Source organism: Cyrtonyx montezumae, unplaced genomic scaffold (assembly GCF_038088225.1).
Source record: "Cyrtonyx montezumae isolate F1298 unplaced genomic scaffold, pur_monq_1.0 scaffold_1, whole genome shotgun sequence".
Lineage (NCBI taxonomy): Eukaryota > Metazoa > Chordata > Aves > Galliformes > Odontophoridae > Cyrtonyx > Cyrtonyx montezumae.
The window spans coordinates 5,395,710-5,423,233 of NW_027071825.1; the positions used below are offsets into that span (position 1 = coordinate 5,395,710).

At 35.9% G+C, this 27,524-nt stretch overlaps 1 protein-coding gene across 5 annotated transcripts in view; it reads left to right on the forward strand.

Moving 5' to 3' along the window:
- Window positions 1-27,524, forward strand: part of TUT4 (terminal uridylyl transferase 4) — a 43,623-nt gene that overhangs the window by 3,826 nt on the left and 12,273 nt on the right. For 2 of the 5 annotated variants that reach the window (XM_065738877.1, XM_065738912.1), the window contains exons 2-19: window positions 4,512-5,181; window positions 6,691-6,851; window positions 10,155-10,271; window positions 12,516-12,693; window positions 15,650-15,738; window positions 16,696-16,747; window positions 17,477-17,546; window positions 18,409-18,535; window positions 19,317-19,436; window positions 19,781-20,002; window positions 20,143-20,317; window positions 22,384-23,126; window positions 23,529-23,679; window positions 24,291-24,377; window positions 25,014-25,117; window positions 25,484-25,541; window positions 25,636-25,739; window positions 26,151-26,240. In XM_065738877.1, the coding sequence (XP_065594949.1) occupies window positions 4,620-5,181; window positions 6,691-6,851; window positions 10,155-10,271; window positions 12,516-12,693; window positions 15,650-15,738; window positions 16,696-16,747; window positions 17,477-17,546; window positions 18,409-18,535; window positions 19,317-19,436; window positions 19,781-20,002; window positions 20,143-20,317; window positions 22,384-23,126; window positions 23,529-23,679; window positions 24,291-24,377; window positions 25,014-25,117; window positions 25,484-25,541; window positions 25,636-25,739; window positions 26,151-26,240 (3,210 nt within the window). In that variant the 5' untranslated portion in view covers window positions 4,512-4,619. Of the gene's footprint in view, window positions 1-2,782; window positions 2,898-4,511; window positions 5,182-6,690; window positions 6,852-10,154; window positions 10,272-12,515; window positions 12,694-15,649; window positions 15,739-16,695; window positions 16,748-17,476; window positions 17,547-18,408; window positions 18,536-19,316; window positions 19,437-19,780; window positions 20,003-20,142; window positions 20,318-22,383; window positions 23,127-23,528; window positions 23,680-24,290; window positions 24,378-25,013; window positions 25,118-25,483; window positions 25,542-25,635; window positions 25,740-26,150; window positions 26,241-27,524 lie in introns of those variants that run through there. The other 3 variants (XM_065738894.1, XM_065738903.1, XM_065738886.1) reach the window with 3 other exon arrangements.

The following is a 27,524-nucleotide window of genomic DNA, read 5'->3' on the forward strand; positions in this document are numbered from 1 at the left end:
CTGTCCTTTTGTTTCTGTCTGTGGCTGTAGCCTTTGTTTGTTGAATTTCACTTTATTTTTGTTGGAGGTTCAGCTGGACTATGTCGTGAATTAGCCCAGGGAGGCTGAGGTTAATCCCGCCCTCATGCTGGAAGGCTGGCTGGGGAGATATCAGTTTGTGGACAATCATAATGGGGAGGATAAAGGCAGCTCTCAGATAAAAATGTCAGGGCTCTCTATCTCATGGGAGGGAATGCTTTATAGAAAGAAGGTGATAACAGTTAAGTTTGTAGTTCTTTCTCTATATATGTTTAATCTAGTAGTCCCTGAGGAGGAAAAATAAAAAAGACCACAATAGACTGTTCATTTTCCCTTTAGATGCTCTTCTGCACTCTTACAGACATCTTCAGACATTTGAGCCAGTTGGGACCAAATTTTAGGACACATTTAACGTAATGTCAGAGGACTTCTGAATTTCTGCATGTTGTCTTGGAAAAAGGATGCCTCAGTAGAGGAGCAGCCTCAGCTGAGAGGAAGGCAGGAGAAAGTCCTGTTTCCTCATAGGGGATAGCTAGGAACCATCATACTGCAGCACACCTCCACCTGCCAGCCAGGCTGCAGCTGAGACAGAGAAGCACAGAATGAATGCAGAAGGAACTGGGCAACTTTGGTTCAAACAGAAATGCTTTGCAAAAGAGCATTCTGTCCCAGCTCGGAGTGGAGGAGCTCACAGTTCCACTTGGCCTTTTGCATAAGTGAAAACTGTCCCAGGATGTGTGATTTTAAAAGTGGTTGTACGGCTGAGAAGTTTGAGATGAAGAAATGAAAGGGTAGATGGGTAGAAGAATCTTCTTGACACTTTTTTTCTTTTTTTTTTTTTCCTTTCCTGTTTGGAAGTGTTACCCTGAATTTTTGCAATTCAAATGCAGAATTTTCTAATGCTAATTTGAGAGAACGAGGAAACAGTAGAAATGAAAGTGAAACAATCTTGTTCCTTCATTTTCCGTGCCTAAAATGAATTCTCCATAGAAAAATCTAAGCTGATTTTAAATGATTTAGAATTTGGTTGTTGTAGGTGTGTGTAGGCTTAATCACTTTCTATAATTTGCGGTCAGACAATACATTCCCTTCCCTCAAACTGTTGTATTTCAACCAGATTATTTTTCAACAGCATGCCAAGCATTGAGGTGGATTTAGAGGAGTAAAATGGGCACTGTCTATTCAAGGGATAAAAAACAAGCAAACAAAAGGTTACTAAGTCCTCTGTAATACTAAAATATTAAATAAATGAAATATGCTGAAATGAGTTCAACAGGTGAATCTCCCTCACTTTGCAGATGCAGGTGACAAACTGTTTTTGTTTCCAGCCTGCCTGGGAGAAAATTGTGTTTTCATTCCAGGTCTGGCAATTGGTATGAGACTGAGCTTGTGAATAAGAGATGCCTTCCAGGTTTCTGCAGAGATGCCACCTCAGCACTGATTCACTCGGCTGCAGTGTTTTGTTTCCAAACTTGTTATTCTTTTTGGAGGCACTCCTTTCCCTCCCCGTTTCCCTCTGCTGTACTGATGCCCAGTGGCTGGCAGAGGACGAAGGACTTTTTTTTAGTCTGTCGTGGTTTTAGTAGTGTTTTGGTTTTGTTTTTTTTCCTTTTAAATAATAAAGTTTTGCAAGTTAGTTTACTTGGCAGTTTGTTGAGATGGATAATGTGGTTGATACTGAATATGTTACAGCAGTTCAGGTTAATTTTAATTTGCTACGTCATTTCAGTGTTAAAGAGCAAAATATATCCTCTATAAACACAGCACTATTGCTCTGGCAATTCAGAGTCTGAATTTATGTGAAACTTCAGATTTCTTTTTACAAAATATTCAAACCTTAGGAAATCATATGAGTGATCTTTATTCTTATTTCTTTGGGATAAGGTTTGACTAGATGATCTCTAGAGGTCCCTTCCAACCCCTTCAGTTCTGTGATTCTGTGATAAAATATCTCTGTGCTTTGTAACTTTAGCTACTTTCATTTGCTTACACTTCCTCTTAACATGTAATGGTATTTGCAGTTTTCAGTTTCCTAGCTGGGTTTTGGAGATAAAGTGTTTTTCCTGTCACATTTAAAACTAAGGAAATTGCTAATAAAAGGTGTGTAATGTTTTTACATTTGTGTGAAGCTTTCTCTTTGAATGTGTAACTGTGTTTTTATTGAACAGCTGAAAACAAACCATTTGAGCTTACAGCAGAATTTTTGTGGATTTTTTTAAAGACTTCCTTGTGAAATGTGACCTTAACTATTTGGCAGTTAGAAAAAGCAGAGCAGGACGAGGCCTTCCTTCTGCTCCAATGGCAAGTTTTCACAGTAACCTCAAGCTGGCCTTGGTGCCAAGGGAAGCTGTTCCACCACGCTTCTGGCTGTGTGCTGGCAGCCTCCTGCTGCTCCTGCCTCCTGCCAGCTGCTTTGGCTGTCCAGTTCTAGTCCCTGCACGAGGCTGGTGCAGCCCAAGTGGCAAGGACTGGAGGAAGGTGCTTGAGCTGTGTCAGGGCTGGTGCCAACTTCCATTTCTTCACAGTGAACGCAGGAGAGTGCCCTGGGTGTGCTGGAGTCCAGCTTACATCAGCAACATGGTGTGCTTGTCAGAAGTGGAGGAGAAATGAAAGTGGAAGTGAGGACTTACGTTGCTTACATGGGGTCCTCACCCCAAATCAAGAAACTAGAACATAAGGAGGAATTTTGAATTTTGAGTCTTTCCCTACATTTTGCTTGCATTTAAAATACCTGTGTAGGAGAACACAGTGTTTATTGATAACAGGGTGCTGTGTGGAGCTGTAATACTGGAAGTCTTGCAGGCAGCCTTTTGTGCAGAGCCAATTTTCCCAGTCCAGTCCTTCCTCACTGCAGTCTGTCTGGAACGGCCCTTTTGCAGGTGAGATGTTCCTGCTGTGGGGCTGCTACGAATTGCTGCAGGAAGACTCCAAGACTTCAAATGCTGCTTGGTCTTCTGGAGCTTCGGTCTTTGACTACTGATCTAGCAGCGTGAGCCAGATATAATGGTGTTTGTTAGAAATACATGATTTTTGAGGTAAAATGCATAGCTATTTGAATATGTGTAGTACTGTAATTTTTTACTTTTTTCTGAGTTTGTTATTTAATTAAGGACTCTGACATTAACCTCATAACAACTCCTGTTTTTCATTTTGTTATGTTTCTTATTTTTTTTTTAAGATAATATATTTTTCAGTGGTGTTAATAGAGGCTTAAGCTATCCATTTTTAGTATGCGGTTTGCATCATGAAGCATATCCTGGAGTATGTGTCTCCTCAGAGTGACAGATACTAAGTGGTTGCGTAGCCTGAAAATATACTATCCATTATGCTGATGATATTCAAAATTATTTATTTTTTTATAGGCATTTTAATATGATCCTTCAATTTTTTTCTTTCTTGGAGTACAGAAGTACCTCATGAAACCCTAACAGTTGAAATTCATTGATTTTTGTATTATTATTGTTATTTTTCAATGTTATTCCTTAACTAAAACATAAGTTACTTATTTTGATGGGTTCTCTAAAATCCAGAAATTTCCATGTATCATTCTTCTAACTAGCAAGTATGTAGGTGGACGGGAAAGAGAGAAATACTGTTCTCGAATTCCAAATCTTGCTGTAGCTGTACAAAATAGATTTTCTTCTCCATCTAACACTTTATTCTCTTAATTTCTTATTGCTAACTCAAGGTTGTTTTAAAAAACTCCTGGTTCTTGTTACAGTTTCTTTTTTTTTCCAGTGTCTACATTGTAAAGAGTAGTTCCTTAAAAACAGGTTCTATTATTCATGCTTAGCTTCCCATTGGCGCTGCAGTCTTCGAGATTTCCCAATAAAGTTCAAATGATGTACTACTGAAAGGACAGAGGTTTAGATAAAGGTAGTCTCCAGCTAAGTAAAACATTTACTGTTTTTTGTTTTTTACTGATGAAAATCTTATTAATTAATGGCAATTACTGTATGAGAATTGTATGTGTGAAATGTGCTTAAGTGTCTGAGGATGTAGATGATGGGTCAGATATGTTCTTAATGGTTTGAGTTATATCCCTAAATACATATATTTTTTTTCAGTAGCTAATTCAATCAGCTGGTTTTATTGTGTGCTATTTTTTCTTATTTCTTCAATTTTCTTTTTCAGTGTATGTAGTTACAGACATCTTAGCTTTTAGATTTTTTTTTTTGTAGAACCAAAAATAGGGAGGACAGAAAAAAGCAAGCTGTTGGCAGATTTATTACCAAGTATTTTTTTTAACATGTTCTGCCATTTTTTTTGACACTTCGTATTCTTTCCTCCTTAAAACAGAAGTCAAGATTAATGATGTTTTTGTGATTTTTATTTGTAATATACGTTATGAGAATTCACTTATGCCTCTTGGGAGTGGGAAACGTGCTACCTGTAATCATTAGTAGTTTGACTTTTCTTTAGAGAGCATTATTTTAATACCTTGCCTTGACATTTTCCCCTCAGTTTACAAATGTCTATCATTATTTTTTCAGCAGACAATCAGCCACGATCCTTGCACAGGGGATATAAAATCAACTTCAAATTACTGGATAATTGCACTTCAAGAGGACTCGAGATAGGAGAAGCAGGTCTTTACTATAATGGAAGAGGCCAAGAGCTCAAAGAATGGAAATCATGACCTGAGGAAGTCCGTCCGACTTGTCAGTGAGGAAGGCAAAGCAGTGAAAGTTACAAGTAATCAAGGTTATAAACATAACAGAAATGACAAATCTGTGAAAGATATTGGGAGAAGTTCTCCAAGTGGGAATAGCAGTAAAAAAAGCAAACAAAATGATGTTTTTTCTGAAAAACAAGGAGAAAATAAATCATGCAAAGTAAATAGTTGTATTCCTGGGACTAAAGACACTGGGTCAAATGTTCAGGAGCGAAATCATGGAAAAGTAAAAAAAAATTCTAATTTATCATCAGCAGTGGAAAACCTGAAACAGACAAAAGCTCAACAAATGGGAGAAAACTTTTCGGGCTCCCATGTTTCTGGGAATGGGGTCAGTATGGAAACCTTAACAGCTACTCAGAAAGGGAAAGCAGTACTGGAAAATCCACTTGGAGTCCATGCATTGAAGGCTAATGTTGATCAGACTGGTGATCCTGGTAAGACTGCTTCAGATCAAAGAAAACTGGAACATAAGCCTGATGACTTCAGTGAGTATGACTCAACATTGCTCACTTCGTTGTTTTTTTTTCTGATGGATTCGTTAACAATGGGCTTGGAAATGTTTCTGTTTGTGTATTTTTTCACAGAAGTTGCTGATTGTATTTACAGGTAATATGTTAATATAAACCTATTACTTAGAGAATAAGAGACTATGATAATGAATGTCCTTTTTTTTTTTCTTTGCCTTAAATCTAAATATCTTTGCAAGAGTCTTAAAGTGCTTGGGTGTGAGGCAGTTTTGTGCATATAGTGTCTTGGGCTATAGAAGAACCCTTTGTAATATCATTGCCATTTGTGGAAATGCTAGGTGTTACTGCTTTTCATGAAGATTAGGAGAAAAAAAAATCTGTAAGAAAACATTTTTTTATAGATATGAGAGAAGTATTTACCCTTTTTGTGTGTATTATGCTTTGTTTCTTACTAAAAGTGTTTAAAAGATGATTTGGCAGATGTCGTTTCAATTTAGGGAGCTGTGGAATATTTTCCATCCATCAGTTGTTACCTTTATGAGTGTTTAATTTTTGTGGGTTTTTTTCAGTTTCAGAATTAAACATGTGGATTAGGATTTGTCTCATTTCAAGTTAGTTCCTTATCATAGACTTTGTCATGCTTTTTCAGAATACAGTATTCTCTAATAAAATGTTGCTTGAAGGCTGTAGTGTCAGAGTACAGAGCTTCCATTTGAAATATTTCCCATTACTGCGGTAGAAATGCAGAAATAAAAGGGAAAATAGGAAAAGATGTATGTATGTATGTATGTATATTTAGACATCTTTATAAAATTCAGCAGGAAAAAACATTGAAATGGCAGCATCCTCTTACTGGCCAGCTTTTTGTAGTCCACTGTCAGTACTTTCCTGTAGGGACCATCTGTCACTGGCAAACCAGGACTTGAAGCTTTTTTAGATTTTGTTTCCAGGCTAGTCTGGGGAAAAAAGATCACATTTGGTGATGTAAAAACTACTGGAGTAATTTAAGACGTAGGTGTTTTTAGAGGTTAATGAACTATGAGCAATTCATAGGCATCTGGAGGAACTGGACTGGAACTCAGTTGTGTGTTTGAGTAGCAGCATTCCAGAGCTCTGTGGTTGCTAGCCCTGGTATGGCAAGGTGTCATAGTCTGTTCCAACTGTCATCTAACATGAGTAGTTGAAATATCTGGCAGCTGGCTTTGGAAGGTTGCTTGGGTATTGAAAGTTGTTTTCTGATTGTTTCCAAAGCAAGAAGTGTTATTTAATAGAAAAATAATTAAGCCTACTACTTTTATTTCTGTTAAGTAGAGCATCAAGACCTCGTGTCCTCTGTTCTTTTTTGCCTTGAAGGACTCAATGGAGATTATGAAACTAGCAAAATGAACCTTCCTTGTTCTGGTGTTTACCCTAAAATATAACTCAGTTTGTACCTTGCCCCTTAGTGAGATGCTCTTGACTGCAGTGGCCTCTGTACTCTTCCTCTTCTTGAGTTATTCTGAAGAAAATAACTGTTTCTTTCTCTAGGTAAAATAAGGAATTCTGAATCAACTAAAGAACACACCTTGGATGCTGACTATTTAGAAAACACTGTTATTGATGAATCTAATCTGACAGCTGAGCAGCAGCTAGGATTGAAACAAGCTGAAGAGCGTCTGGAAAGAGATTATATCTCCCGACTTGAAAAAGTAGGTTGAGTTATTTATCAGATAAAAAAGAAGATGAATATCTTCTTTCACTATCATCAACATATTTTGGACTGAGTGATATCTTTGCTATAACCTGTTGCCTCTATTTCTTCTTTATAATGAATGACTTCAGCGATTTAAGATACAAACTAGTTGTTGACTCATTAATTGTGACAGAAGATATGGATTGAAAACTTACTCTTCCTTTTTTGGCACAAGTAGTGTTCATAAAACAGTATTTTTTAAAATTCTGCACATCTAAAGGTTTACATTTCCATTACTTATTTGAAGTTTTCTAGAAATTCCTATGCCTGAAAATTCAAGGTATCAGATCAGAAAGGAACCTCAGTGTATCTTCAGTATGTTAGCCTTCTAACAGTCCAAGTCACCTGTATTAAAGTTGATTTCTTAAAAATGTTTATTTAAGCTGTTGTATATCCAGTGAAATATGTTTCACAATCATTATAGGTATCTCAGAAGTTAATATCTAATGTGTCTCTTGGAGCATTTTAATCTCTTGTATATTGGCCTAGGAAAATAAACATAATGGTTTATAACATTCATCAGCAACTCTCCACACATTTGAAGATCATTACCATTTCTCCCTGAAGACTTCTCTTCTTTAGATATACTCTTTGTTCTTCATACAGAAGGTTTTTTTTATTTAATGATGCATTCTTGTTGCTTTTTGCTGGGCTTCTACCACTTGGCCCATTTAACTGTGATATGCTGAACTGGATGCTGCATTTTAGCTGAAGTCTTACATGTAAACAGGAAAGCTAGCTTAATCCACCTGAAGTAAATTATTTGTGTTTAGGACATGTGGGTTTATTTTCTTGTGTTGGGGTTTTATTGTTGGTTGTTGTTATTTGCTTGCTTGTTTTTATCCGCAATAAGATACTGGCATATAGCTTAGTCAGCCGTGATCCACATATCCTTTTCTTAAGAAACATCTAACTGGGTGTTCTCAGCCCTGTATTTCTTGCAGTTGACAGTATCTAAAGATGAATGGTAAACTGGTTTGATAGGATTTAGTTTCAGGTTTCTTGTTCCATTTCTTTTATTTCTTGTGATCTGTGAACTGTCATCTTAACGCAAAGTGCATAATCACTCCCAGCATTATCTTTCTCATGTGTAGTCAGCACACTCTTTTGCACTTTGTAAATCTCTAAGAAAAATATGAATGATTCTCACCCCAGAAGGACCCCTGTTGAAACCTACTTGGCACATGCTTTTAGACTGGTGCTGAGCCAGTCTAGGTATGTATGTGAGCAGCTTTACTCTCACCTACTGTTCTTTATTTAGATAGTATTCACAGTCTTCTTTCTAAAAAGATACTATGACAAGTGACGAAAAACTTTGTGAAATTCAGTATGCAACATCTGCTGCTTCTTCAGGCTTTATGATTTTCTCGTAGAAAAACAACCCAAAATTGGTTTAGTATAATTTGGTTTATAGCAAATCAGCTTGTCACATATGGCCTATTTCTTTCCTATATTGTTATTAGTAACTTAGTTATTACAGGATTTTTCTGGACACTAATTCTAACTGGTCTCTAACTGACTCATCCTCTCCTTTCCTGATGATCTGGAATCTTTCCATTGTGTGAGTTCTTTAAAGTACAGCTGTCTTTGAGGTATATTAGCACTCTAAGTAGCTAAACAGCTTTCACTAGGCTAGACTTCTGAGGTTTCTAATTTACTCAGATTATAGTCTGAAGCTATGTATTTATTTATTTATAAAATTCTCTCCACTTTCATTGGTGTTAAGCATATCTACATGATGGAAATAGGCTTTACAGTAGAAGCAGAATAAGGCATTATGTGATTCAACCTTTCTGGCAACTGTTGGCACAATACTGCAGATGAGTATTGTAAAGGAGTACCCAGTTGTTTCTAATGCTGTTAATGCTGATAGCCATTCAATTTTAGAAGAGTGTTAGAGTATTACTTCTGATCTGCTTCAGTCATCTGGGTTTAAATATGTGAATCTTCGAGCTAGCCAAGTGCAGCTGAAAATTGTGTTCCAAATGGGTGTTTAATTTCATTTTTTTTAGCTAACAATCTCAAAGAAAATAAAGCTGGAGATAATTTTTAAGAAAAGTGTAATTACCATCATGTTTTTTGTTCATATTTAACCTACAGTTGGAGACTGTAAAGGATCAAATTCAGTAAATAGAAAAACTTGCCAAATTTATCTGTTACTTAGGTCTTCAGTATGAGAAGTGAAATTTTAAGAATTTTTTTTAAATGGTGTTCTCTGTTCATTCATTATGTCTTTGTTAGAACAGCTGGTGTTGTCAGAATGCTTTTTGGCTTTAGCAAATAGAGCTGTATTAGAATTAGGATGAAATTTTTAAGTAGTTCTTTTCCTCTCTCAGTTATAACTAAGCACTGTTAGAAGTTTTCCAATAAGTCTGTAGGAAAACTGAGGCATTTCTGTGTGGCCCTTACAAGAAGGACTTGAGGAACAGCTCTCCCATTTGAAATGAACGTATCAATATAGGAAGCATTTTTATAGCAACGTTTTATTAGAGCAAGAACAAGTGCAAGGTGAGATTAAAGTGGGGTACTTGAGAACAGAACCTCATCTTTGCAAAGAGGATTCTTTCTGTGATTTCCAGAGACTCGGCTCCAGAGTTCCAGAGACTCTTGGTCATCCATCCAAAATGCTAAGCACCTCAAATTATTCATCAGAATAGAATAATCTTACTCCTTGTTAGAAGATCCCACCGTAATCTGAGTTTAGTCATCAGGAAGGCAGTAACTGGGTCTCATCCTACTTGTTGGCCAGTTGCACCCTTTTAAATTGAACAAAAAATGCAATACTTGCACAGTCTGCTACAGTGAATATGCTATCCAAACAACACCACCATCTGTCATAACAAATACAGTAGATCATGTGATGAAGACTTCCTATTTTCTCATCAGAGGACAGATAAATGCGGAGATTTAATCCATAGTTATTAAAAGCTTGAGCTGACAAGAGAATGGCTTACTGGCCTTTAGTTCAGTCCTAAGAAGCATAAACTCTTTGGTCTTAATCTTGCATCGTGAAAATCTAATGAGAAGTGTAATGTTCAACTCATCTCACTTGCTTTCCTCACATTCTCCATTTGTCGTATGGGTAAAAAGCCATTTCCACTGTATGTTTTGAAGATTACATAATGCACCTTTACATAAAGCACATATATGTTGCAAATGTTAAATAATTGTTAAATAAAATTTGTTATTCAAACAGTTAAGTTTTTCAGATGCTGTTGGCAGAAATGTTTTCTATTAATTTATGGCCTTTTTTCCACAGCGCTCCCCAGAATATACCAACTGTCAGTATCTATGCAAGCTCTGCTTAGTTCACATTGAAAACATCCAGGGAGCTCATAAGCATATTAAAGAAAAACGTCATAAGAAAAATATAATGGTAAGTTAAACACTTTATTTTCAGGTCCCTTTTGTTTTCTGTATTTTTTGTTTGTTTGTTTGTTTGGGGGGGTTGTTGTTGTTTTAAAGAGGGTTTTGGTTTATTTGTTATGGGGTACATTTTCTTTAATCAGCTTCATTTATTTGAAAATTTGTATCTGCTGAGCAGAGATCCACAAATGTCTGTTGTTCCCTTCTGAACAGAGTAGGGCTTGATTTATGTCCAGAAAGGGAAGAACATTTTTTGGTCATTGCTTCTGAATTGTTGTCTCTGAGTAGTAGGCAATTGGTCATACTTGTAGTTAACAGAAGGCAAGCTAACTTGGCTGAGAAATGTATTTAGTCTTCAGTTTCTTTCAAAACTGGTATCATTGGGAGCAAAACCTCAAGTGATGGAGATGGGATTGGGACTCTTCAGTTGTGGATTTGTTTTTGAATTTTTTTTCTTTGTATTTTTTGTCCAACTTGTGAGGTTTTGTCTATATCCCTTCTAGGATGGTTAAGCAGAGGGGATAGTATGAGTGAAAAAAAAAAAAGAGGGCTAAAGTAGGGAGGGATTCTGTTCCTGAGTCATTCATCATCTCCCTGAGGTTATGTATGTGTTTAATATGAAAAACAGCTGTACATTTCTAAGATTTTCAGCAAAAAAGACAAATGGTTTCCTTATACACTACTGTTAGTTCGTGTTTTTTTAAAGAAACGTTACGTGCATGAAATGAGTGAAGGGCACACACATTTTCTTTCAAAGCCATTTTTGTAAACACTGATAAAGATCTGCAAAGTCACAAATATGTAGAGTTCTGTGATTTCAGATGGTTGGTGGAAGAGTGATTTAAACTATTTCCCAAAAATCAGTGTGTTTTTCCTGTTTCTATGTATTTCATACCAAACTTATGTTTATAATGAATGCTCTAACTCTCATAAATATGCAAGTCATCACCTGGAAAACTGAATGCCATAAATCCATACCATCTCATAAAGTAATGTTTTGGTTTGGGTTCATTTATTAGTTGTAAGGGATTCTGGTTCTCTTCAGTCAAAGATGCACCATGGGGGAAAAAACATGAATAAATTGCCAACAAACCAGCCCCACGTTTAATATGGAAACACTCCTGTACCGTGCTTTGCATCTGGGCATGAAGATAAGAATTCAGAAGTGAAGTTTCTTTGCCACTGAATGGAAATGATAGAGGACAGGGTGTGGTTTCAATTTTTAATACTGGTCTTCAGAAAGTTTTATGTAGTAGTACGCCGCATGACAGTGGTAACTGTCCAAATGTTACTTCATAGAATACCTATTTGCAGCTCTAATTACTAGATGTATGACTACCAAATAAGCTTCGCAGCAGCTGTGGTTCAAGAAAGTTCAAGAAAAACTCTTAAATCAAATGACATTAAAAAGAAAAATAACAAGAGATATGAGAAGCAGCCCTTCAAAATGTGCATATTTTTTCTTATGCTGTATTTGCTCAAGTGAGAAAAGAGCACTTGATAGATGAATACTAGTACTAATCAAACATTGTTTTCATTCTGTGCTGATGTGCTTAGTGCATAACTTTTTTAAGGTTATTATTTATTTATGTTGTCAAAGACAAACTAATGATTGTTTCAGTTACCCCCAAATGGCTCGATGCACCTGTCATTGTTATTGCTGTTGGATAAGTTGGTTATAATATAATGCATTACGAGCTCTTTCTAATGCTTGTTGTTTAGGCAGGAGACTGAACTTTTAAAACTTCCTGGGAGCCAGGAATATCTCTTCTGCTGCTGCTATATTTCATTTGAATGCAGTCTACTTTGAAAAATCTGTGTGATTCTTGTGTGAAAAAGATGCTTCTAGATACTCAGATACTTCTATTATGTAGGAACAGATAGAGCTTTTTATTTCTTTGAATGATTTCTGTTTCAGAGCTGTCAGAAAATGTGGTTCAGGAATACAGCACACCAGATTTCTTCCTCAGTTGCCAGCTGTGAAATAACATGTTCTCTTTTAAACACGGAGCCATCTACTAGCATTTTTAAGTTGATGTGCTGCTACCTTTGCCAGTTAGGCAGGGCAGAATTCCAGCCTTGGAAAGGTTTGGTCAGGATACATGTAAATAGAGCATAACTAGCAAGTAATACATTGTTTACATATTAAGCAATACTATGAGATACATACATTGATACATATCATGCAGTACTACAAGATATCCTTTTCTCTTAAAATACAAGTTTTTACTTTTATCATCCAATAATTATTCAGGAAAAACAAGAAGAAAATGAGCTGCGTGCCCTCCCACCCCCTTCTTCTGCACAGTTGGCTGCCCTGAGTTTTACACTCATTGAGGCAGCAAATGAACAAGGCATATCAGATGATGACTTCAGAATTCGTCAAGAAATTGTAAACGAGATGGAGAAAATTATTCAACAGCCCTTACCAGGTATTCATAGCATCCTCCATTTTCTCTACTTGAAAATTGTTTTTTTTTGTTAATGGAGAACTAATACATTCGAGGTTAAAGTATTTTTGTATCGTACAATATTAATATGTACAGGCATTTTAATACTGACAGTTGATCTAAAAGTAGATAACAAATCTACAAAAAGAAAAAATATTATGTTTAATTAACCTTATCTTTGCTTCTTTCTGTACGTGTTTGTTGAAGCTGTTGGTCCTCTTTAAAGTGGTAATTTGTGATGAAGACTGGAAATATGTAGAGCACCAAATATTTCCTACCTCGTTGTGATTAACACTTCAGCCACTAAGGATCTCCTTCAGGCTCCAGTCCTACAAACCCTTCCACCTGTACCTAACCTAGCAGTACTGAGTGCCTGTGGCTTTTAAAGTGCAGAGTGTTATTTTTCAAGTGTACTTAGCTACTGTAGCCATAAGTGTTGGCAGGGGCAGGTAGGGGGTGGGAAGGCAAATATGAAAAGATTTTTGAAGTAGAAGAAAAAAAAAAATCCTCCTGGTCCTTCAGATGTTTCTGATGTCGTTAGGGGCAAGTAAAAGCAGCATGACATGATTTTCTTTAAAGCATAGATTTAGGAAAAAGAGTCTAACTCAGTGTTTTTTGTAAACATATGATAAATTTTCAGTACTTAATTGTGATCTGAAGTATCTATGGATATTAATCAGCAAATATTTGTTAAGGCAAGATATTTAGATCAACAAATATTATTGTTTAACAAGTATTTCTTCTCAAATATATTTATAACTAGGGGGTATTAAATGAAGAAGTTTCCTTAAGTAAGTTGAAATATTACATTCATTAACGATGAGTAAATTCCATACCTTATCTTTATGAGTGTTTATGTTGGTAAGAAATGTGAAAAATAGTCTGGGTAGGTATAATGCTTAGTCACATTTTTTGCTTTGGTGGATCATTGAAGTTCAGTGGGTTTATAAAGTTCCTAGAAATGGTCTGGTTAAGTTCCTGGTATCATAGAATCCACCAAGGTTGGAGAAGACCTCTGAGATCATCCAGTCCAACTGCCCACTTACCACCAGTATTTCCCCACTGAGCCATGTCCCTCAGTACAACATCTGAGTGTTTCTTGAACACCTGCAGGGGCAGAGGCTCAGCCACCTCCCTGGGCAGCCCGCTCCAGTGCCTGACTCTTTCAAAGAAAGGTTTTCTAATATCCAACCTGAACCTCCCCTGGCGCAACTTGAGGCCATTTTCTCTAGTCTTACTGTGAATTAGGCAGGAATAGGCCTACCCCCACCTCACTACAAACTCCTTTCAAGGAGTTGAAGAGAGCCAGAAGTTCTCCTCCAGACAATCCCATTTGTTTTCTTTCTCAGATGTGCAGTATGTTACTTTGCTAGAACATGTAAAACATTCAAATCTAACAAAATATTAGTCAGTGACAGAAAAGGTTTTCAAATGCTTGATTTCAGCCACGTTAAAGCTGAGTTGATCTTTTGAGTGTCACTTTGTATTAGAAATAACTTATTTTTTCCCCCTTTGCTTTGTAAAAATGATGCATTGAGAAGGATATTCTTTTATTCCTTTGTTTGCTGAAGGATGATCAGTCAGCTTTCGAAGCTGTAAACGTAAATGTTTAAGCTGTAATGTATATTTAAACATAGAATATATATGTATAGAAGATAGACTTGCAGGGTGCAAATGTGCTAATATGTTTGCTTTGTGATATTGCCATGTGTGACTCCCATTGCAAACTGATGTACTGTTGAGTTTTCTGCTGATAGTAATTTAACAGAAAAGAAAGTGAAGGAAGTGGTTACTGTTCTTGTAAATATTCATGAAAATCGCTGTACTGGTGTCATTCAGATGCCTGAATTGGTTAGTGATGAGCTGATGTGGAGCACTCTGTCTGTAGCAGTAAGTGGCAATTTGTTATTCTCCCCTTTCGAAGCCTGTTACGTTTTAGCAAGTCTATTTTCAAAAGTTGTAAATTAGGAGGACATTCACCTTATGCATGGTGTAGTAAACATGGGATGTTCTGGTGTGGTTTGAAACTGTGTTGTGAGTAAGGTTTATTTTCTCATAAGAGTTATTTCATGATGATTCCCTTCCAACCTCAAGCATACTGTGATTCTGTAACTAAGATCCCTTCTTGCTGCCCCAAATGTTTAATAATTTGGAAAGAGTTGAGAATAGTCTTGATTTGCTCCTGTCATTTATACATCAGAGCCTTACTATATGTTACAAGAAAGTTTTCACTCCATAGTACGTAACCTAAATAAATTACTGCTCGTGGAGTTGAATGATGTTTCTCGTGATATCATTACTAAATGATTACTTTCTAATTAACTTAGACTAAATGTGTTGTACATCCTTGCAGGTAAGAAACTGTATTAACTGCATACGGCCTGTTAAATGAGTAGTGTGCTTTGTCTCTTGAGTTATAAAGAAATTGTTTTATATGCATGATTAATAATGAATTGTGCATAGCAACTCGTAGGTGTCACCCCAGAGATTGTAGTAGATATTAAAATAAAAATTGACAAAACTGCACGTGACAATAAAAAACTCTATAGTTGGTAAACTGCTCCTGTAGAATCGAGTTATTAACAACAGAAACTGGTAATTAAAATCCTGCAGTGGGATAGCAATGCTTATTATTACTTTATAGTTTTATTAAAATCAACCAAAACTAAACTTGCAGGATGTATTGTGGGTATTCCAAAATAGCTTGAAAAACTTTGGATTCTTGGTGATGGTACAGTTTAAATTACTAGTTTTCCTGTACTGCTGTGTTGTAGAAATGACTAAACTTCACAGGTGTGAGAAATTGGTTCAGTATTTATTAATCTGAGAGTACCACTTGGTAGCTAGAGTGTCTAAACTAAGTAAGCTACTTGTCAGCATGAAAGAATATTTTCTTATTAATGATAATTATAAATAATTATGTTTCTCTCTCTTCCAGACTGTTCACTGAGGATGTATGGCTCCTGCTTAACTCGATTTGCTTTTAAAACTAGTGATATTAACATTGATATAAAGTTCCCCCCTAAGGTGAGTAGATACTGTCTTGATTTAACTCAGAGTGTTTGTGTGAAGTATATGATCTCTGATCTAGTTTCATATGTGCTCTGTATCAAGTGGATAAAGTTTTCATTATTTCATTACTTATTGGATAACTTACATTCTCTTTTTTGCACAATCCTATGCTACCTTTTTAAAATTTATTGAGGAAGCATTGGGACAGTCTGAAAATAGCTGGCATCAGGTGAGCGGGCTTTTATATGCTCAGCATTCAGACAGCAGAATCTCACAGCCCTTCATCTCCCAGCCCTTTTCTGCTTTTTTTATAGATTTACATACTAGCAACAACTTTCTTTTTGTGTTTTGGTCAGTTGCAAGTAGGTCTCGTATTCCAAGTTACAATTTACTGTGGTACAAATTTGCTGTCGAGTGGTATACCTTGCCTCTAGATGTTGAAAATGTTGGTTTGTGTTTAGTACATGATTTTAGCAGCATATCCTTGTTGGAGACACAGCTGCTGATCTTATTCTTTTTTGGCCTGTGCCGCTGTGGAATTCAGGATACCTGTTTGGGTGCATATTTACGTGCTACATTTTTAAGTGATACTGCACTTAAGAAAAATGAGGTCTTTTTCTAACAAGTATGCTTGGGCTGTATCATATCATTTCACAGACACTCAGAAATGGTGCTAGCTTTTAGTTTTCTGTGAATTATTTGCAGCTTATCTTTGAAGTACAACTTCAGTAATCATAGCTGATTTCTGTGGAAGAAGCATTTTAAAATGTTAAACTTTACAGGCCCTTGGGAAAGAAATTTTGACATCAAAATCTTCATCATGATGCATTTCTATTGGAATATTTTGACTTTGGAGTTGTTGAATGTACCGTGTGTAAAACATTGCCACTGATTGCACACCTTAATTTGAAATGAGGTGAAAAGTAAATTCATTTAGTCTGAATAATGTAAACTGTTGAAATGTCATTTTAGATGAGTCAACCGGATGTTCTGATACAGGTGCTTGACATCTTGAAGAACAGTGGTGAGTCTTACTTGCACCTCATTTCTGTTTAATTAAAAGTCCAATTGCTGTTCATTTGTATTTATACTTAATTTTTCAGAAAGCTTAAATAATTTTCAATCGAGTTAGTTGAGTTGTTTGAATACCAGTGATTGTACAGAGGGAGAATGGCCACTTGTGTACACCAGCCTTTTCAGATTGTCAGAATTAATGTTATTTCTTTTTGACCTAGTATCTCAGACTATTTCACTTAGTAGGAGAAATTCCAAGCAGTAAACTTAGCAGGCACTTTCCACTTCCATATGAATGTCAGTAGGACTATTACAAAACTTTTGAAACTTGTAGCCTCCTTGTTCTCTCAGGAACTTATCTAACCCCATAATACATGAGTTGAACCAGATGACAGTAGTAGCATTGCTTTTTTGATACTTTAGAAAATTTTTGATCAGTCAGCTCCCCAAGCAGTTTGTAAAACAGTCCAATTTGTTAAAAAATCTACCTTGTGCCTTTCAAATCTTACAAAGATGAATGAGGTTCTAAAAGAAATGCCAGCTGAGTTTCTTATTAGGGACTTTTCTTCTTCTCCTACTGACTGTGTTATACTTGTGAGAAGTGAAAGTAGCCAAAGCATACAACCTAGTGATTACAAGTGCTGCACTTAGTGTTTTCCTGTAATGCCTGGTATAAAAGACACAGCTGGGAAAATTATGAAAGACTTTTATATGTGACTTTTTTTTTCTCCTTGCTTAGCTGTCTACTCAGATGTGGAATCAGATTTCCATGCCAAAGTTCCTGTTGTCTTTTGCAAAGATATTAAAAGGTATGTGTCATTGAGAAAGATTTTTAGTGAGATACTAATTTCCCTTATGTTTGTTTATAGTTTTGTTCTTGTGCTTGAACTGCAGAAGATGCACATAGCTTGTTGGTTGCAGGACTCTGAAAATAGCAGTTTTGCTTGCAGTAAAGTAAAAGAAATGCAGAGTGGTTCTTAGTCGATACTTGAAATTTCTGCCAGCAGTTTAGTCCAAATGTTTAAGAGCATTTTGTAAGGTTCACATTGCCAGTAAGGAAACATCAACAGGCAATTTCAGTAAATTCCTAATAAGAAACAACCTCCAAAATGAAATGTCTTTGCTGTATCACGTCCGCGTGGCTTTGACTGACTAGAAGTATATAACTGAAACTCTGGAGATGCAAATATAGAAGGGATGGACATATGTTTTTCTCATGCCTTGTGAGTACTAAGAGAATAGAAGTAACTATTTTGAGAAGCAAAAACAAATTGTTCAGACAAGCTGTTTCGTGGGCTCACGAACTCTTACATGAAGCAGACCTGCTCTTTTTTATTTAGTGTGTGAAGGATATACATGGAGCTTGTGAGTGATGTAAGACTGCACAATTAAGAAAAGGGAGAAATTAGAGCAAATTCTTTTGCATTTTTATCTGTACTGTAATGACATTTAGTATATTTAGCTGCAGTGAACTTCAAGATACAGATTCAAGTGATGAATTAATAGTAACAAAAACTGCATTGTATTCTCTTGCTTTTCTTTAAAAGTTCAGGTTCTTTCATAAGGAGAATGCTTGTTTTTAGTACTTCAATGTCTCGTACCTCCAAGCATTGTTTATGTTCTTGAGAAAAACATAACTTTCTTCTCCCTGTCTTAAATTTGTAATTACAGTGGTTTGACATGTAAAGTTAGTGCTAGAAATGATGTGGCTTGCCTTACAACTGATCTGCTGGCTGCTCTTGGTAAACTGGAGCCTGTCCTCATTCCTTTGGTTTTGGCCTTCCGCTACTGGGCTAAAGTAAGTGTATAAATACTGGGGATACTTAAATATGTTTATTTCCTCTTTTTAAGTACCGTGTAGAGTGTCATATGTGTTAAACCATGAGAAAAGAACTAGTTCACCTAGAATGAGACTGAAGATTTTGATGTGGGAACTGCATATGTTTTTGGAGCTTCCACTATTCTGTTAGCAAGCTATTATAGTGATTTCTTAAGTTAATTGTTCCTTAAAAACCAGCTCAACTGAGGAAACAGGTCTTGCAAACTCCCTGCTGTTGTGATAGCATTGGAGAAATCTGCATTTGCTCTAAAAAGAGTCTGTTACCATATCCCACCATGCTTCTTGTAGGTATCAGTGGTGGTCACAGAAATCAAGTTAAAATGTTCACTGCCAATGTTTAACTCTCGTGTAATTGAGCACTGAAATTGCTGTTTGACCATGTTTGGGATGTCATGGCTTCATCAGAAAGTTAGGGTTTGATGCTGTTTTTGTGTAATTTAGCAGTGCTTTTATAAAAATACCTGTTTTACAACATAAAGAGAAGCAGCAATAGAAGCTACAAAGAACTGTTTGAAGTCTGACATGTTACATCTCACGAGAATTGCTTATGTTACTTGGCCATTTCCTATCTGCATTTATAAAGCAAAGTGCAATACATTCTTTACCGTGGTTTTTGAGATAAATGGTTTTGTGCTTGACTTTAACTCACATTACTTCTTAAATATTTATTCCTTTATGATATATTTTAAATGAAAATGCTGAGGTTGTATCAGAAAACTAACAATATATTCTGTTACAGCTCTGCCACATTGACTGTCAGGCTGAAGGTGGAATTCCCTCATACTCCTTTGCCTTAATGGTGATATTTTTTCTTCAGCAAAGAAAACCACCTATTTTACCATCCTATTTGGGCAGTTGGGTAAGTGTTCTGATAATACAGCAACCCTACTATTAAATTATTAAAGTTACTTCAGTATTCTAAAAGGTCATAATATACACAGAATTTGTTTGCCTTAGAAATCTGTAAATAAGGCATGTGGGCATCAGATTCTCATGCAGTTGATGACAGCTGCCATACCTGTGCAATTGTACCACGCTGTATTTTGGAGGAAGGAGAAATATTTTATTCTTTAATTTAGTTGTCTGTCATCAGTTATTCTTCAGAGGGATAAATATGACAATTGTCCTTGTTATTTTTGGTGAAATCTTTGTCTGTATGTATTATATACAGTCTGTGTTCAGAGCTACTCTACTTGTTTTTAGATTGAAGGCTTTGATTCAAAGAAGCCAGATGACCACCAGCTGAAAGGTATAGAAGAGGATGAGTTTGTACGGTGGGAGTACAAACCACCAGCAAATGGTTCAGCAAAAAACTCAGTTGGAGCAGAAGGTAAAACTAAAGTTGAACAGCAAAAAGTTGGTGGTAAGAAGGTAACAAGCTCAGAAGTGGACAACCAAAGTAATACAAAGGAGAAACATGGCAATGTAAGTCAGTGGTTTTATTTCACATATTGTATGTCTTAGCCCTGTTTTGGATCTTTAAACATTAATGTTGGACGCAACCAAGAAAAAATTGGAATTTGCATATCTTACATCTTATATCTGAGCATTCTTATATATTTCAGTCTCTTTTAGCATTCAAAACCCCTCACCAAGTTTCACTGGGGCAACTGTGGTTAGAACTGTTGAAGTTTTACACACTGGAATTTGCTTTGGAGGAGTATGTCATCAGCATACGGGTACAAGAACTCTTAACCAGAGAGAACAAGAACTGGCCTAAGAGGCGAATAGCTATTGAAGGTAGGATGATACCTTTTTCTCATTCTGTAGGCAGTGTGCATTACTATCTTTTGTTAACCCAATATTTAGAGGTCTGTCACAACATGTCTAGGCAACAAACTAAATAATAGAAGGAATAGTAATTGCAGAGGAAAGTAAATTATTTTTGTGGTATATTTTGTCTGCTGTTTAAACTGTTTGAAGACCAGTTTTGTGTATAGCTCTACTTTTTCTGGTCCTTGAAAAATGAAGTGTAGATTTGTTTAGCTGTTTCTTGTTCTTCTGTTCTTATCTTCATCTCTTTCATTTATTTCTGTAAACAAATCTTTTTGTAGACCGTTACTATTATTTTTTTCCTTTTTGATAATACTGGTATTTATGAATTTTTAGCTCATCTATCTGCATTTCCAAAACCACGTGTTGAATGTTAACAGCTATCAACTTATTCCCTCTGGCACTAATGCAGGCTGACTAGAGTGGTTAGCTCTGATCTTGGTGAACTGGAGCAAACCCATTAAAGAAAGCCTCCCACCCCTTTCCCTCTTGACTGTATTTTCATACTGTGAAACTGAATATCGTGTCATGGACTGGGCTTCATGGCCTGAATAACCTGCTTAAGGGAAGTGCTTTTATGGGGGGAAGATCATTTGAATTGTGTGATCTGTAACCTGAGTTATGTGTGATGGGGAGAGAAATGCAAATGGGAAATTGTTTTGTCTATTGCTTCTTTATAGCTGGAAGGCATTTTTCTTAGCCAAGGAACAGAAATAAAAAATGTGTAAATGATACTCAACAGGGAAAGTAACAGCATTGCATAGCATTCTGAATTGGTTGAGTGTTGAGTAGTGGGTCTCAAGATCAGTCTTCTGGCTTTAATTTCTTCTCCCAGTTCTTCCCTTCTATCAGTTTTAATGAGAAAGCTTTAAAACTGAGCTAGTACATAGTCATCATGTGAGAAACTAAAACCTGCCAAATGAAAGGACAAATTCTTTAGAAAGAAAAAGGAAGCTATTGTCAAAAAGATCCTACATTCTGGTGTTGATGCTTGCTAGTATTTGCTGGTTTTGTTGCTTGTTTTTTGTTGTTGTTGTTGTCATTTTGTTATGCTTTGTTTCTGATGTAAAACTTTTAACTGAAATTACGACGTGAGTAACAGAGTATTCACAGGCTAACTTACAACAACTATGCAAATGCTCATTCATTTGGCAAAAAGTAATTGTTAGTAAGGGCTAAGAATGAAACGTGGTGAGACTGATTATAACTATTATAACTATTATAACCTTAATGTTAGGACAATTCTCTTAGATAAATTATCTTTTTTACGTGAAATTGAAATCCTTCTTCAGTGAAACAAACAAACAACAAAAAAAAAAGATGCAGGCAGGATTACAAAATTGCAAAATAAATGTGCATTTGTTTTCATTTCTAGTCTAGAAATTGACTGTAATATAGTGGTGTAATATATTTGTTGTTATTGATTCGTTTTTGATTTTATAAAATAAGATGATTTAGGATAGCTTATGATTGCTGGCCATTCATGGCCACACGTGTTGTTTTTTACGGAGGAGATCCAAAAAGCATTCTGGGCCCTGCACTGTCTCCAAATACTGTTCTGGATTTTACCATCACAGAATTGAAGGGGTTGGAAGGGACCTCTAGAGGTCATCTAGTCCAGCCCCCCTTCCAAAGCAGCTCCATAGCCCAGGTTGCACAGGTAGGCATCCAGGTGGGTCCTGAATGTCCCCAGAAAAGAGGACTCCACCACCTCTCTGTGCAGCCTGTGCCAGTACTCTGTCACTGCACTGTGAAGAAGTTCCCATGTACATTTGTGCAGAACTTCTTATGCTTCAGTTTGTGGCCGTTTCTCCTCTTCCTATCTCCTCCACACACTGCAGCATAGAGTCCAGCCTCATCACTTTGCCTCCTTCTCCTTAGGTATTTATAGCCGTGGATCAGATCCCCATAAGAATCATCTCACTTTTTACTGCTGTATCATAATTTAGGTATTTCAAGTACTTTAGTCTGGAATAGCTGTTTGAAATTGAGCAATTAAATATTAATAATTAAACTGTAATTTTTCTTCCTAGATCCCTTTGCACTAAAGAGGAATGTTGCACGAAGTCTAAATAGCCAGATGGTATTTGAGTACATCCTGGAGCGATTTAGGACAGCGTATAAATATTTTGCATGTCCACAAAGTAAAGATGGGATTAAATCCAAGCCAGATAACAGGAAGAAAGAGAAAGGGAAAATTAGTAACAAGAAATCCACGAGATCTGAAGAATCTGTAACCAACTGTTGCCTTCCACAAGGGGATAAAATTGTAGATAAACAAAATATAGGAAGTGGATGTACCGTACCAGAGAATGAACTTGAATGTAATGAGATGGAGGAATCTGTAGCCAAAAGATACACTTTGAAGAACAGAGACTCTTTGCTACTTTCAACATTGGACTCTAGTTACGATGAAGACAAAGAAGAAGCATTATCCCTTATTTCTAACGAATGCTGTGAATTAAAGCAAAAATCACTTAAAGAGAGAGATGACCTAGAAATTTCAGAAGTTTGTTTATCTGAAGGTGAGCTGAGCCACCATTGTAACTGCAGTGAACATCAGTCCTATGACACAAATTCTAGTAATGAGTTCTCTGATGCTGAAAGTAAACAGAGTTTGGTAACAGAGTCTTCTCAGAACAAGTGCACTGGCACACCAGCTACCTCGCACAACTGCAAATCAATGGTGGAAGCTGTTGATCTCAAAGGTGAAGGCAGACTCTCTACAGAAGAAATGCATTATGTGTTTGATAAGTTTATTTTGACTTCAGGAAAGGTAAGTGGTGGTTTTTTGGCATGCTGGTCATCTATGAGTGGGCTATTATATTCAAATAACTAAAATTAAGAATGGGTGGGCAACATGGTTGTCCACTTATTGTTCCAGTCTCTGTTATGAATGGTCGCTCTAGTATTTTTTGAGTACCTCTTAGTACTGAAAAATGCTGAAAAGATGTGCTGTTTGGACTAGACAGTATGGTGTACACATCTTAAGCAAAGATTTCTGATTTTTAACCTCCTACCTTATTGTAGAATTTCTAGGTGCTTACATTCTTTGTAGAGGCTGTGTAACTGTTGAGATATTAAATATCCTGGGCTGTGTAAATTCACTTGAATTGTTGAAATTGAATTGAACAATCTTAAAAGTAATTATTATATTTATGCACTTCTTTTTTTAAAGCCTCCAACTATAGTATGCAGCATCTGCAAGCGGGACGGACATTCCAAAAATGATTGCCCAGAGGATTTTAAGAAAATTGATCTTAAACCACTACCACCAATGACAGACCGATTTCGGGAAATACTTGATATTGTGTGTAAGAGGTGTTTTGGTAAGTTGGAGAAGCATTTGCACTCTGCTGTAATCTGGAGGGGAAAAAAAAAGAAAAAGAAGAGTTAAACTACTTACAGTAGATTCAGTGGGAAGTTGTTCTCCTAGGTACCTTAGGCTATGAGTTGGCCAGTATTTTTATCCTCCTGTAATCCGTGGTTGTGTTATCAAATTCTTATTTTTAGGAACTAATACTGTACAAGAAGTTTAGTGGGCTGGTAAGAAGTTGCTAGTGTTCTCAGAAATCAGGCTCTGGGCAAAACTATTTTTTGTGTTTGTCAATTTCTGTCACTTTCTAGGAAAAGCTGCTTTTGGGTGCCTATGTATGAGTAATTCCAGAAAAATCAGACATCTGAAATAAAATCCTAGCAACTCTTAATGACAACTCAAAAAGAAATAAAAACATTTTAATTGATATTCAAGGAAAGGAAATTTTTGTTTTGTTTTTTGTTTTTGGGTGCTGTTTTGTTTTGGTTTTGTTTTTTGTTTTATTTTATTATAAAAATTTTAAACAGCAAAGAAAGATATATCCAATCTTGTAATTAGCTGAAAAAGGATTTTTGAGGTAGCAGAATGTCACATCTGACTGTATTTTAACTTGTCTTTACTTAGATGAATTATCTCCTCCTTTATCTGAGCAACAAAACAGAGAGCAAATTCTGGCAAGTTTGGAAAGATTTATTCGTAAAGAGTATAATGGTATGTATATAGCAGTAGGTAGTGATTCTTGGTAATACTTCTTCTCCAAAGTTCTCCAGATCATGATGAAGTAATTTGTATTGTTAATGCACTTCTAAACTTAGCAACTGCCCTATGCTATTTGGTAGGAAAGTCCTGTTATTGTCAGAAAAACATCAAGAGGGAAAATGCAGATACTGTTCTTTCACAGTCAAGACAAAAAAAATAAATAAATAAAAGAAGGCCCAGGTCATTTGGGTTTAGTATTTTCTGGATTGTGATCCAAGTACTTTTGTTGCTTAGTCACCAGTGTTTGAGTGTTTTGGGAATCTTACTCAGCTTGTATCTTAACGTCCCTTTTTTAAAGTGGGAAAAAGCATCTTAGTAATGGTAGTCAAGGCTCAAAGATGAGAAGTTACTTTTTGGACAAGTTATAAAGCAGTGTTAGAGCGCTGTTTTTCTTTCCAGTTCAGTTCCTTTAATCAGTGGAAATATGCTTCTTCCTTCTTCAATGGTGAAAATGTTAGAAATGATGTAAGCTCCCTCTCTAGCTCATTTTTGTGTGCACCCGTGCTTCTCAGTTAAGTGATATTCCATAGTAAAGATTTATTGTTAAACTGTAACAGAATTTTATTTTTGTTCTACATTTTTTATTAGATAAAGCTAGACTTTGCTTGTTTGGCTCTTCAAAGAATGGATTTGGATTTCGAGACAGTGATCTAGATATTTGCATGACATTGGAAGGCCATGAAAACGCAGAGGTAAGAGTTCTGAAGTTGATAAAATTTACTATTTTAAATTCAAGATTACTTGAAGTGTTTCATGCAGTTAGGGTTTCTGTACACAGAGCAGATGGGATTTTGTTTGTGGCACATAATTTGTTGTACTCTGAACAGTTAAAGCCAGATATAATTTATTTTTGTTCTAACACCCTATAGACACACACTCATTGTATTGTAAAAGTACATATAGAGAATATGAGTCACCATTTTACATAAATTCATGTGTTAGTTTATAGACTCCTTTTTGTACTTTTCCTATATGAAATGTGTATTTGATGGTAAATATGCTTGTTGAGATAGCTTAAGATGTTTAAACATGGGTTCTGTGACATTTATTTTTCCTAGAAATTGAATTGTAAAGAAATAATAGAAGGTTTGGCAAAAGTTCTTAAGAAGCATCCAGGTAAGTGTTTAAAAGGATTGTTTGTTTTTTATTTAAATTTAACATATATGTAGTTAATAGAAGTGTTTTATGTACTAAAGTGTTGTCTCTCCAGGTCTGAGAAACATCTTGCCTATAACAACAGCCAAAGTGCCTATAGTAAAATTTGAACACAGACGAAGTGGCTTAGAAGGAGATATCAGTTTATACAATACACTGGTAAGTATGTTTGTTTGACTGAGTTCAAAAAAAGTTTTAAATTTGTTGTAACTCATTGAAGTAATCATTTGTAGAAGTAATTTTGAGACCAGAATTAGAATACTTCTGTTCCTTTTTTTTTTCTCTGTCATTTAAATAATGACTTTACCCTAAGCTCAACCCAGGTAGCTGTGTAACATGGTGGCACAGCAGCAGCATGGTATACAGAACATCTTTGTGACTGCTCTTGAATTCATCTGTCCCAGTTTCTTATTTCAGTGAGATTTGTGAAGGAAAGATTGCATGAATGCTATTGAATAATTGTGTGGGGTTTTGTTCTCCAATTGTATTATGTATTTCCTGTACTTGAGCTGCAGACCATACTATAATAAACCATAAATTACATTGAATCACTTGCTTAATTTTTTTCAGGCCCAGCATAATACCAGAATGCTGGCTACATATGCAGCTATTGATCCTCGAGTGCAATATCTGGGTTATACGATGAAGGTTTTTGCAAAGGTAATATGAAAAGAAAATATTTATTTGTGTAACATACAAATAAATACATACTGATACAGCCACTGAGTTTAGCTTAATGCCTACAGGAAAGGAGATGGCAGGATGCTGTTAATATGAAGCAGCACTCTTTCTTAACCTGACTGTGGTCCATATGATTGCGTGTGTCAGAATCAAGTTCTAATCCCAAAGTTTAGTTGTTTCCACTGCAGTATTAAATATGCTTTAAATACCCCAAACACTTTAAAAGAAAACTTAGTGAAATGAGGGGAAATGCAATTGATACAGAGTTTATCATGCTACCGGATATTAGTATATTAAAATGTATTAAGTTAATAGCTTTATCCCTGAATGGAATGGACTAGTCTTGGTGACTGTAAAACAAACTGGTATTGATTTTGTCTGTGTGTCTTTCAGTAGTGCAGAATATTGTCCTACCTTTTACATCCGAATTAAAAATGTTGTATGTCAAAAGTAATTAAACTTACATTTTTGTAGTATTACATACATTCTAAAGCTGCTACAGCAAAGAACAGATTTCCAAACTCTGGGACACATATTCTTGGAGGTGTAGGTATGGAAGCATTTAACTTCAAAGTTAAACAAATGCTGTCCTGATGCAAAATGCTTCCTTTTATGTTTGCATTGGCACAGACCAGGAAACAGCTGTCACTGCTGCTGCTAATGTGAAAGGAATTCATGATACCTGTGTTTTCCTGATTCATGAGGATGAAGGTGTTTTGGTTTTTTGACACAAGCTTGAAGTAAAGGGTAGCTACAGAAAAGCTTGAATGTCGTAAGATTTTTATGCATACTAAGATAATTCATGAATGTTTGGTTTATGTTGTTCTGCACAGGTTGGTCTGTGGTTTAATTAATTGTGTATATACATGCTAGCAAATGACAGGTATTGCCCAAGTTGCCAATATATTATGGAATATTTACCTATTAGTTATTTTTAAAAACAAAGGGAAACAAAGAACAGTAAGGAATCATAGAAACAGCTATAGTAACATGAGTTCAGGAAAAAATTAGTGTTGCAAGCCTGAAGCCTGAATGTCAGATGTCCAGGTTTGTTGGGTTTTACGATTTTTCAATTTTGGCACACTGTAAAGCAAAAAAAAAAATTCTTTTGGTTAGGAGGAGGTTTTCTGGTTTTATGTTAGGCAAAAATTGATTCTGAGTTTTCCAGATGACATTTAACTTGGAAGACATTTATTTTTCATAGTTCATAAACCTGTTTTTATTCATGAGATGACTGTTTTCTCTTTTAGTGGTGGCGTTGTG